At 38.3% G+C, this 12072-nt stretch overlaps 1 protein-coding gene across 1 annotated transcript; it reads right to left on the bottom strand.

Annotated features, from left to right (window-relative positions):
* Positions 1-371: 371 nt before the first annotated feature.
* On the bottom strand, positions 372-2378 carry LOC108274038 (uncharacterized). The gene is made up of 5 exons (XM_017483820.3): positions 2270-2378; positions 1795-1967; positions 1547-1654; positions 1255-1404; positions 372-1157 (listed from the first exon to the last, which is right to left on the bottom strand). The coding sequence occupies exons 1-5, from the start codon at positions 2283-2285 to the stop codon at positions 945-947; spliced, it is 660 nt and encodes a 219-aa protein (XP_017339309.1). The 5' UTR covers positions 2286-2378; the 3' UTR covers positions 372-944.
* Between the last annotated feature and the right edge of the window lie 9694 nt (positions 2379-12072).

Below are 12072 nucleotides of genomic sequence, written 5' to 3'. Positions count from 1 at the left end.
GCAATCCGTGTGGCGCTACCGCGCGTTTCACCAAAACGGACCACGAAGAGTTTCCTAGAAAATTTTAAAAAAAAGAAGAAGTAGAAGACGTCTGATTAATCTTTTTGACGCGTTCTCTGAGTCATTACACTAAACATGCTGAGAAACCATGACCAGGCGAAGAGCATCCAGAAGGTCAGATGAATATAATATGATGCGAAGAGGAATTAAAACGTTAGTTTGAGAGATGGTTAAATGTTCAATTTTGTCAAGACCACAACGTTTTTTTTTCCCTCCGACCCGGTCAGTGTGTTTCGTTCGGAGAATTACACGTCAAATATATGACTAAATATTCGAAAACATTTGAAAGAAAAATGACATCATGTTAAAAAGATTTGTTACATTTTATTTATTTTTATTGTTGTTGTTTAAAAAAAAAAAATACGGTAGTAATGTAATAAATATTCCTTAAATAAAATATAGTAGTATGTCTTGTACTGTAGTTGTGACAATAAAAACACATACATACTGTATGTGAATGGAAAAAAATATATTAGATACATTCGTCCTAAACGGTAGTAAATAAATAAATACGTCCAGCATTTAATTCTAGTCTGCAGTAAAAGAAGGGAATAAACGTTTAACATTGATATATAAATACATTCAGGCAAAAAAAAATGACCTAATGTAGATCATAAACATCATCATCATCACATGGCAAGTTGCCAAAGTTACTAAGGAAAACCGGTAAGTTAATCAAATTCCCATGAGTCCACGCTGATATGGGCGTGGTCTAAATAATAAATAAATAAATACATACATAAATATGTTATTTAAGTCAGTGCGCTCGCAGATACAGACAACTCATGTAAACAAACCATACACTATAAAACGTGTTCGCCAGTAGTAATGCACTTCAGAACGTTTTCGTTACAGAGTTTGTTATTAAGGTTCCACAGATTTGTTTATGAATCTTGAGTCCCCTGTTCTTCCGGAGAGATAATCATGCTCTGGAGACTGCGGCTGACGTCCTTGGCGAAATGTCTCAGCCGGATCAGGGCCAGATGCGCTGCCACCTGGGACGTGTATTCCTTTTCTAGTTTCGGCTCCAAATCCTCTTTCAGCCGGCTTTCGGATACCTTCTCGTCTCCTTTTACCGCCTTAATCAAATGCTGCATCTGGAGAATGGAAGGAAAGAGTGAGCACGAAGAAACTCGCAGTTGGAAAAGAGGACGTTTTACGCCGGTACTAGGATCTGGCCGAGGGGTCGCTTACCCTGTGGATGTGCAGCAGTGCGTCTCGCAGGTCGTACAGGAGTCCCTCCGGCTTCGGCTTCTTGAACTTAAAGTGCGCCAGCTCGCCGATCACCTTCAGCAGGGTCTCTTGCAACTTCAGACCCTCGTCTATCTGGCCCAAGGAAACGTCCTGGAAAGATTGCGTTGAGGGAAGACCAACATATGTTACGATACACACTTGCCCCTTATTTGCTCGAGCAAGTGTTCCCATGGGCAGTGTATCTGTTTCAGCAGGATAATTTAACATGCTCAAGCATAGAGTCAGTACATACCAGTTTAAACTTGTTAGAGAAGGGCTGAAGAGGACTTGGTTCTGGTAAATCCAGGAACTCCTTGAAGAACTGCAGCGTGCTCAAATCGCTCTCGTCTAGAGACAGCGTCTGTAACAAAACACCAAAAAAAAACGGAAGGGAAGTTATTTTTTAAAGCGTGTTCAGACAGGATGTAAGGAGCAAAGTCTGTTCGTATCTGATAGTGCTCGAGCGCCGGAGCGTAACACGCGGATCTGTAGCGAGCTTACCGTAGTGTGGATCAGTGATTTGTGCACGGCCGGAATTTCACCAAGTATCTTCATGATCAAGCTGAGAGTGCTCTCGGCAGCGTCCTGAAATTCAGGGCTTCTCATGACCTCCATGTCCTTTAACGGCGCTGGAAGCACGGATCTTCCCAAAGTGCTCAGAGCGAGGTACAGACCTAAGGAGGACAGAACAGAAGGTTTAAGAGGACTAGCTTTTCATTGGGTTATCAAGCTGCAGCACGATCACCTCAGCCAACCCAGAGAGAAGTAAAAGGAGCGGCTGAAAATACACAAGCCCTGGATATATGATATGATACGAGTGACGGAGTACTATAAATTGCAATATAGCCTCCAGAACCGTTTGATAGATCCAGAGCCAGAGGCAAGATCTTGCCGGTTGAGATCTTCCTCTCAGCAGAACTGCAGAAACTGAGCTATAACTATGTGTAAAAGATGTAAAAAATGACTGTATACTCACCGAGATAGAAGTACATTTTAGCTTAGCTCCACTTGTTTCACAATTTCAGTCAGCTATACTGGCCATCTAACGGTTCGAGGTATAAGTAGGCATCCACGAGTGAAGGATGGTGGAAACTCCATGATGTCATAGGAAACTTTCATCATCTTGCTTTCTTTTTTCCATTTTCTTCCCGTTTTAAGTAAGACCAATCATTTCTATTATTCCTAAAAGCTCACTAGGGGAATAAAAACATTTTATGAAATAATTGCCTTCATTAACACCATTTCCAGTGACTCTTGCTGATCGTACCTTTCGCCAGGTCCACCTGGAACCATCACTTACCTTGATTACCCTGAGTGAAGGTCACTGAAGGTCAAAAAGTGGTTTGATAATGGTCCTGTGAAGTCATAATTGGTGTTGTAGACTTGTTTTATGACTCTTGTGATAAGAAATGGTGTCTTTTTGAACATGTTTATCATTTCTGTGAAATTCTTTTGATGACTTGTCTTGTGCTCATAATGAATGTACCTTTTATGAGACTGAAGGTTGGGAAGGTTTGGAGTTGAAACCCAAGCAAATGAATGAACGGACGTATGTGCCCATCCGCTGTATATAATTACGGCTCACCCAAAGTGCTCGGATTATGGCCATGCGCTTTTTAAAACCATTTTTAGTAACTTTGTTGAACTTTACCACCCAGTGTTGACTCATTCCTTCGTTTGTGTGGGGTTTTTAATAAAAAAAACATCCATCCATCCATTTTCTGCACCGCTTATCCTACACAGGGTCGCGGGGAAGCAGTAGGCTATCCCAGGGGACTCGGGACTTGGAGCACAAGTCGGGGGGAGCGCTCTGGACGGGGTGCCAGTTCATCCCAGAGCACGATCGCACACACCCATTCACACACTACGGACAATTTGGAAATGCCAATCAGACTACTACGGCTGTCTTTGGACTGCATGAGGAAACCGGAGTACCCGGAAGAAACCCCCAAAGCATAGGAGCTTGTTTCAGTGCTTAAATCAGCGCCTTGGTGTTATCAATCGATCGATCTATCTATCTATCTATTGATCTATCATAGTTCAGATGTAACTTTGGGTGACACATGAGTCATCTGCTCGTTTCGGTGCATCACTTGTTAGTTTTGTAAGCTTATGCTGTTTCACATGCTGAATCACTAGTAAGAATTAAGAAGAAAAAGAAAATAAAGGGAAATGAATCATTACGTGAAACAAATGTCCTCATCAGCATGAGTGAAGAGATTTACGACTTTTTCTCTACACCTAATCAGGACCGGATATTTAACGGATTGTACGCCTGAGGTGTATCCGAGCAGGTAAAACAACAAAACACAAAACAAGGATTAGTAATAACGTTGCTGCCCCCATCCTACCCTACCCCATCCAGGGTGTACCCCACCTTGTGCCCGATGCTTCCTGGGGTAGGCTCCAGGTTCCCCGCAACCCTTTAGGATAAGCCGTATAGATGGACGGATGAATGGATGGATGGATACTGCCCCCTGCTGGTACAGAATATAACCAAATGAGAAGTGTGCCACTCCAATCTGAATTGTTGTGCCTTTACTTGAAGTCTTGTACAACTGAAAGTGGCATGAATTTCTGTACGGGGTTTCAGATTCAACGTGATGATGATGATCACGTCCGGCACAGTCCGTTTCCTCAGATTCTTGTTCTTGGCTGACAGGAGCAGAACCCTATGTGGTCTTCTGCTGTTGTAGCTCATCCTCCTCATAGTTTGATGTACAGTGCATTCTGAGATGCTGTTCTGCTCGCCACGTGGTCACGGCATGGGCTTTGGTCACGGCACCCCCAACGGAGCTGATTAATGGAGTAACTATATGGGCCAGTATTAACAAGTTCCTCAAACCTTTCTCAAGAAATGTGAAGTTGACGAGGTCATTTCAGAGATGGTCACAGCTCCTGATAATGCTCATGAACACAGGATGGTGTAATACGACATTTCTGTACTGATTCAGCACTAATGCGGCTTTTACACTTTCTTCCCAGTGGAAAACAAGGAAGTAGGAAATAACGAAAGAAATCTGGCACTGTTGAGGAGTTTTGGACACTATTGAGGTGACCGAAGCAGTCCTGCCAGGCAGACAGAGCAGGAAGTGGGGCAGGTGCGAGCCCGGGTCACAGGTGAGGTCGAACAATGACATGGTGATATCTAAGTAGTGAGATTCAGTACTGTGATAAATGTTAGGCTGATGTACTGTATGGTGTTTGAAGTGTGTTTGAAGTGAAAGCATTGAATAGGCACACGTTGTTGTCTCTTGCGGACTGTGCTTATGTTAGAATCAAACCTAATTGTAATTGATTGTTTAAACAATAAACATCTCTGAACATCTACTCTTGGTTTGAGCGTTCAGTGTCACCTGTGAAGACTGCATTTGTCTTAAAAAGGATAAACCAACATGAAGATCAGAGAGATGTCTATGGGAGAAAAGCGAGCCATTTTGAAGCTGAGAAAAGAGGGAAAATCTATCAGAGGCATTGCGTAAACACAGGGTGTAGACAGTAGAACAATTTGGAATGGCCTGAAAAAGAAGGAAACCCCTGGTGTACTGAGGAACAGACACCGAACGAATCGGCAAAGGAAAGCAAAAGTTGATGACAGAAACATTGTGAGAGCTGTGAAGGAAAACCAAAAATATTAGTCAGTGACCTCACCAACAACCTCCACAGGGCAGGGCTGAAGGTCTCACACTCCACCATTAGATGCAAACCACTCATCAGCAGTAACAATCAGAAAGACAGACTGGAATTCACAAAGAAATACAGAGATGATCCTCAAAAGTTCTGGAACTGAGATGAACAGATACCGAAGTGTGGAGAAAGAAAGGATCCAGAACATACGAGCCGTTCCTGTGAAACATGGTGGAGGTAGCGTCACGGCTTGGACTTGCATGGCTGCTTCTGGAACATTCTCACTGATCTTTACTGATGATGAACTCGTGATGGGAGCAGCAGAACGAATTCAGAAGTCTGAGGAACAGTCTGTCTGCGAAGGCTTATGCAACCCAATATTAAGCGTTATTGATTTTAAGACGTAAATCTGTTCCTATACTTTAGCTCACCTCAAACTCTTATAGGCATAACCTAGACTTCTGATTTCATCATTTATTTAAAATTTTGGGACACTGTACACTGAAGAAAAGGTTTGTGTGCGTGATATTGCCTTTTTACAATTCTAAAAAAGGACGTATTCACATTTCCACGGCAAATTAAGGAAAGTGTTTTTCGTTTTTGTTTTTCTTTTGTAATTTCATTCTTATCGCGTTTTGTTCAGCAGGTGGCACTGTTCTCGTACAATCTGTGACCAGTCTTAGAAGAACCATAGAGTGTGAGGGTTAGTTACACACACACGCACACACACAGCTCCTGAACTCTCCATCCCCTCTCCTGTGGAAGGTGAGCCGCACTAAAATGTAAGTGAATCTGAGGCAACAGGTGTGTGTTTGGTATCAGGCTATAACATTACCTGTCATACCACACACACACACACACACACACACACACACACTCACAACCCCAACTAACAGACACCCTATTAGTTTACTTTTCCATTCAGCTGTCTGGAATAGATCCTAATGTCTTTTGGCCACAGATACAAACTGTACACACAATACCAATTTGTGTGTGTGTGTGTGTGTGTGTGTGTGTGATATTCTTGTTTGGATGTGTGTGTGTCATATTTTTGTTTGGATGTGTGTGTGTGCGTGTTAATGTTCTCTGTTTGCCTCATCACACATCATCTTATGTCCTCAGTTCCTTGCCATGCCCCTGCAGTTGCCCAGTTCTGTATGTGTGTGTGTGTGTGTGTGTGTGTGTGTGTGTGTGTGTGTGTGTGTGTGTGTGTGAGAGAGCGAGTTAGATGTCAAAGAGGGACGACTTCCCATGTATATTTCAGTAGCGCTTGTCAGACGCGCCTTGGCTCTTGGCGTTTTTAGTTCTCTGACCTCTGCTTTTTCTCTGACAGTCTCCGACTTCCTGCTCAGTGACCCACGACAACCTTGTCTTCTTTCTGCACTAATCTGGAAACGGGTTGTCGATTCTGTCCTCTTTATTTACGTCTGACGTTTGACGTTCTGCATTTCGCCTCTCTAAGTTAGTAACAGGGTTGTACTTTTCTTCTTCGCATGGTCTTCAGGAAATTCCGTGTCCGTCCGACAAATTGTGCGACTTTTACGGAAACATGTAAAAACGTTTGTTCAAAAAAAACAAACGTATAGAAGTCAGAATGGCGGTTTCATGACGTTTCGTGTCCGTTTTTGCACGTAGCAGCAGTCGTTCCGTCCGGATGCTAGGAATTTGTTTGATTTGTTTGTTTTTTTGCGATCGAGCTGCACGATTAAGCCACGTCTCCGGATAATAATCACGGTTATGAAAGCGTTCAGTCATTCTCTTTATGGCTTTCACTTGTAGTTTATGAGAACGGTCTGAAATGCACCCAGAGGCCAGGTCTGTATGCCATTACAGCTCATCACGTCGGATATTATAATCTACGAAGTCCTCAAGGACGGGACGGAAATTGAAGAAGCTTTCGTTTGGGGTTAAATAAATGGGGTTTTGCTGGAAGAAAAAAAAACCCGAGTGTGTTGTGTGTCACTGCGGAGAAAAGACGCACAAGCGACAAGTTTGGAACGAACAATGGTGTGCACTTATATAGCGCTTTACACTTATTCTCATTCACTGTTGTGCTCAGTGTCTTGCACAAGGACACTCGAGTGGAGATTAGTGGAGAACCCGCTCTACCACCTGAACCACAGCCGTCCCGTTGGTAAACAATGGTGAAGAGGAAAAATATACAAACAGATGTTGTGCTTCAATAAATAAAATTTAACTAGTGGATTATTAGTAAGTCAGTCGGCTTCTGAGACGATTCTAACCCCTTCCTTCCCATTCCCAATAAAACGCCGGACTTACCGCTTCACCATCATCTCACCACGTCTAAGAATAGCCTCTTCCAATAGCAGCCACAATCCAATTCACATTCAGGACGTATTCATGCTCTGCCGTTCTGAATCTTATTCAACATTCATTCTACTCCCCAATTACGGCCTATTGTCTTCCCTTTAGCTCTGCTAAGCAGTCTCTAATTGATGTCACCCGGGCGCTTAGCTTCTTCACCACCCAGTCTGGTTGGTTCTATTTTGAGCTCCGGAACTAGACTAGGTCATGTTTCTTTTTTCTCTCTTTTTTTGCCGCTCGAGGTTCCTGTTCCCACGAGAGCAACCTATGTCAAGGAAGGAATCTCCCCCGGAAGGGAAGAGATGCGTGGTCTTGGTTCACTGGATTTTGGTCTCTAGTTCTTAAGGATGGGTTTGTCAGAGCCATGTCTACGGATTAGAAATATTTTTGCAATCATAAATCATTTGCACAGCTCACATACATTGCATTAGTTACAGCATGTACATACAGAACGTAGAGCGTTATGTATCGTTATATAATCTATAAATAATTATATAATTATATAATAAATATCGTCAGTTATAGTGTCATGTATAGTTACGTCAGTTGTAGTGTTATGTTTAGTTACGTCAGTTGTAGTGTTATGTATAGTTATGTATAGTTATGTCAGTTGTAGTGTTATGTATAGTTATGTATAGTTATGTCAGTTGTAGTGTTATGTATAGTTATGTATAGTTACGTCAGTTGTAGTGTTATGTAAAGTTATGTATAGTTATGTCAGTTGTAGTGTTATGTATAGTTATGTATAGTTATGTCAGTTGTATTGTTATGTATAGTTATGTATAGTTACGAAAGTTGTAGTGTTATGTATAGTTATGTATAGTTACGTCAGTTGTAGTGTTATGTATAGTTATGTATAGTTACGAAAGTTGTAGTGTTATGTATAGTTATGTCAGTTGTAGTGTTATGTATAGTTACGAACGTTGTCGTGTTATGTATAGTTATGTCAGTTGTAGTGTTATATAGTATAGTTATGTATAGTTACGAACGTTGTCGTGTTATGTATAGTTATGTCAGTTGTAGTGTTATGTATATTTACGTCAGTTGTAGTGTTATGTATAGTTATGTATAGTTACGTCAGTTGTAGTGTTATGTATAGTTACGTCAGTTGTAGTGTTATGTATAGTTATGTATACTTACGTCAGTTGTAGTGTTATGTATAGTTACGTCAGTTGTAGTGTTATGTATAGTTATGTATACTTACGTCAGTTGTAGTGTTATGTATAGTTACGTCAGTTGTAGTGTTATGTATAGTTACGTCAGTTGTAGTGTTATGTATAGTTATGTATAGTTACGTCAGTTGTAGTGTTATGTATAGTTATGTCAGTTGTAGTGTTATGTATAGTTATGTATATTTACGTCAGTTGTAGTGTTATGTATAGTTATGTATAGTTACGTCAGTTGTAGTGTTATGTATAGTTATGTCAGTTGTAGTGTTATGTATAGTTATGTATATTTACGTCAGTTGTAGTGTTATGTATAGTTATGTATACTTACGTCAGTTGTCGTGTTATGTATAGTTATGTCAGTTGTAGTGTTATGTATAGTTACGTCAGTTGTAGTGTTATGTATAGTTATGTATATTTACGTCAGTTGTAGTGTTATGTATAGTTATGTATAGTTACGTCAGTTGTAGTGTTATGTATAGTTACGTCAGTTGTAGTGTTATGTATAGTTATGTATACTTACGTCAGTTGTCGTGTTATGTATAGTTATGTCAGTTGTAGTGTTATGTATAGTTACGTCAGTTGTAGTGTTATGTATAGTTATGTATATTTACGTCAGTTGTAGTGTTATGTATAGTTATGTATAGTTACATCAGTTGTAGTGTTATGTATAGTTATGTCAGTTGTAGTGTTATGTATAGTTACGTCAGTTGTAGTGTTATGTATAGTTACGTCAGTTGTAGTGTTATGTATAGTTATGTATAGTTACGTCAGTTGTAGTGTTATGTATAGTTATGTCAGTTGTAGTGTTATGTATAGTTACGTCAGTTGTAGTGTTATGTATAGTTACGTCAGTTGTAGTGTTATGTATAGTTATGTATAGTTACGTCAGTTGTAGTGTTATGTATAGTTATGTATAGTTATGTCAGTTGTAGTGTTATGTATAGTTATGTATAGTTACGTCAGTTGTAGTGTTATGTATAGTTACGTCAGTTGTAGTGTTATTTATAGTTACGTCAGTTGTAGTGTTATGTATAGTTATGTATAGTTATGTCAGTTGTAGTGTTATGTATAGTTATGTATAGTTATGTCAGTTGTAGTGTTATGTATAGTTATGTATAGTTACGTCAGTTGTAGTGTTATGTATAGTTATGTATAGTTATGTCAGTTGTAGTGTTATGTATAGTTATGTATACTTACGTCAGTTGTAGTGTTATGTATAGTTACGTCAGTTGTAGTGTTATTTATAGTTACGTCAGTTGTAGTGTTATGTATAGTTATGTATAGTTATGTCAGTTGTAGTGTTATGTATAGTTATGTATAGTTATGTCAGTTGTAGTGTTATGTATAGTTATGTATAGTTACGTCAGTTGTAGTGTTATGTATAGTTATGTATAGTTACGAAAGTTGTAGTGTTATGTATAGTTATGTATAGTTACGTCAGTTGTAGTGTTATGTATAGTTATGTATAGTTACGAAAGTTGTAGTGTTATGTATAGTTATGTCAGTTGTAGTGTTATGTATAGTTACGAACGTTGTCGTGTTATGTATAGTTATGTCAGTTGTAGTGTTATATAGTATAGTTATGTATAGTTACGAACGTTGTCGTGTTATGTATAGTTATGTCAGTTGTAGTGTTATGTATATTTACGTCAGTTGTAGTGTTATGTATAGTTATGTATAGTTACGTCAGTTGTAGTGTTATGTATAGTTACGTCAGTTGTAGTGTTATGTATAGTTATGTATAGTTACGTCAGTTGTAGTGTTATGTATAGTTAAGTCAGTTGTAGTGTTATGTATAGTTATGTATACTTACGTCAGTTGTAGTGTTATGTATAGTTACGTCAGTTGTAGTGTTATGTATAGTTATGTATATTTACGTCAGTTGTAGTGTTATGTATAGTTATGTATAGTTACGTCAGTTGTAGTGTTATGTATAGTTATGTCAGTTGTAGTGTTATGTATAGTTACGAAAGTTGTCGTGTTATGTATAGTTATGTCAGTTGTAGTGTTATGTATAGTTACGTCAGTTGTAGTGTTATGTATAGTTATGTATATTTACGTCAGTTGTAGTGTTATGTATAGTTATGTATAGTTACGTCAGTTGTAGTGTTATGTATAGTTATGTCAGTTGTAGTGTTATGTATAGTTACGTCAGTTGTAGTGTTATGTATAGTTACGTCAGTTGTAGTGTTATGTATAGTTATGTATAGTTACGTCAGTTGTAGTGTTATGTATAGTTATGTATAGTTACGTCAGTTGTAGTGTTATGTATAGTTATGTATAGTTACGTCAGTTGTAGTGTTATGTATAGTTATGTATACTTACGTCAGTTGTAGTGTTATGTATAGTTACGTCAGTTGTAGTGTTATTTATAGTTACGTCAGTTGTAGTGTTATGTATAGTTATGTATAGTTACGTCAGTTGTAGTGTTATTTATAGTTACGTCAGTTGTAGTGTTATGTATAGTTATGTATAGTTACGTCAGTTGTAGTGTTATTTATAGTTACGTCAGTTGTAGTGTTATGTATAGTTATGTATAGTTACGTCAGTTGTAGTGTTATGTATAGTTATGTATAGTTACGTCAGTTGTAGTGTTATGTATAGTTACGTCAGTTGTAGTGTTATGTATAGTTATGTATACTTACGTCAGTTGTAGTGTTATGTATAGTTACGTCAGTTGTAGTGTTATGTATAGTTATGTATACTTACGTCAGTTGTAGTGTTATTTATAGTTACGTCAGTTGTAGTGTTATGTATAGTTATGTATAGTTACGTCAGTTGTAGTGTTATGTATAGTTATGTATAGTTACGTCAGTTGTAGTGTTATGTATAGTTATGTATAGTTACGTCAGTTGTAGTGTTATGTAAAGTTATGTATAGTTACGTCAGTTGTAGTGTTATGTATAGTTATGTATAGTTACGTCAGTTGTAGTGTTATGTATAGTTACGTCAGTTGTAGTGTTATGTATAGTTACGTCAGTTGTAGTGTTATGTATAGTTACGTCAGTTGTAGTGTTATATAGTATAGTTATGTATAGTTACGTCAGTTGTAGTGTTATGTATAGTTACGTCAGTTGTAGTGTTATGTATAGTTACGTCAGTTGTAGTGTTATATAGTATAGTTATGTATAGTTACGTCAGTTGTAGTGTTATGTATAGTTACGTCAGTTGTAGTGTTATGTATAGTTACGTCAGTTGTAGTGTTATGTATAGTTACGTCAGTTGTAGTGTTATATAGTATAGTTATGTATAGTTACGTCAGTTGTAGTGTTATGTATAGTTACGTCAGTTGTAGTGTTATGTATAGTTACGTCAGTTGTAGTGTTATGTATAGTTATGTATAGTTACGTCAGTTGTAGTGTTATGTATAGTTATGTATAGTTACGTCAGTTGTAGTGTTATGTATAGTTATGTATAGTTACATCAGTTGTAGTGTTATGTATAGTTATGTATAGTTACGTCAGTTGTAGTGTTATGTATAGTTATGTATAGTTACGTCAGTTGTAGTGTCATGTATAGTTACGTCAGTTGTAGTGTCATGTATAGTTATGTCAGTTGTAGTGTTATTTATAGTTACGTCAGTTGTAGTGTTATGTATAGTTATGTATAGTTACGTCAGTTGTAGTGTTATTTATAGTTACGTCAGTTGTAGTGTTAT

The sequence above is a fragment of the Ictalurus punctatus genome, chromosome 13 (assembly GCF_001660625.3).
Source record: "Ictalurus punctatus breed USDA103 chromosome 13, Coco_2.0, whole genome shotgun sequence".
NCBI classification, from domain to species: Eukaryota; Metazoa; Chordata; class Actinopteri; order Siluriformes; family Ictaluridae; genus Ictalurus; species Ictalurus punctatus.
Note: the sequence above shows the minus strand (reverse complement) of the source record. Positions and strands in the feature narration are given on the sequence as shown.

Coding starts and splice junctions, on each gene's coding strand:
- LOC108274038 (XM_017483820.3), bottom strand. Junction 1,655..1,794: donor AATCACTGATCCACACTACG/GTAAGCTCGCTA, acceptor GTTTTGTTACAG/ACGCTGTCTCTAGACGAGAG. Junction 1,158..1,254: donor CACTGCTGCACATCCACAGG/GTAAGCGACCCC, acceptor TCCATTCTCCAG/ATGCAGCATTTGATTAAGGC.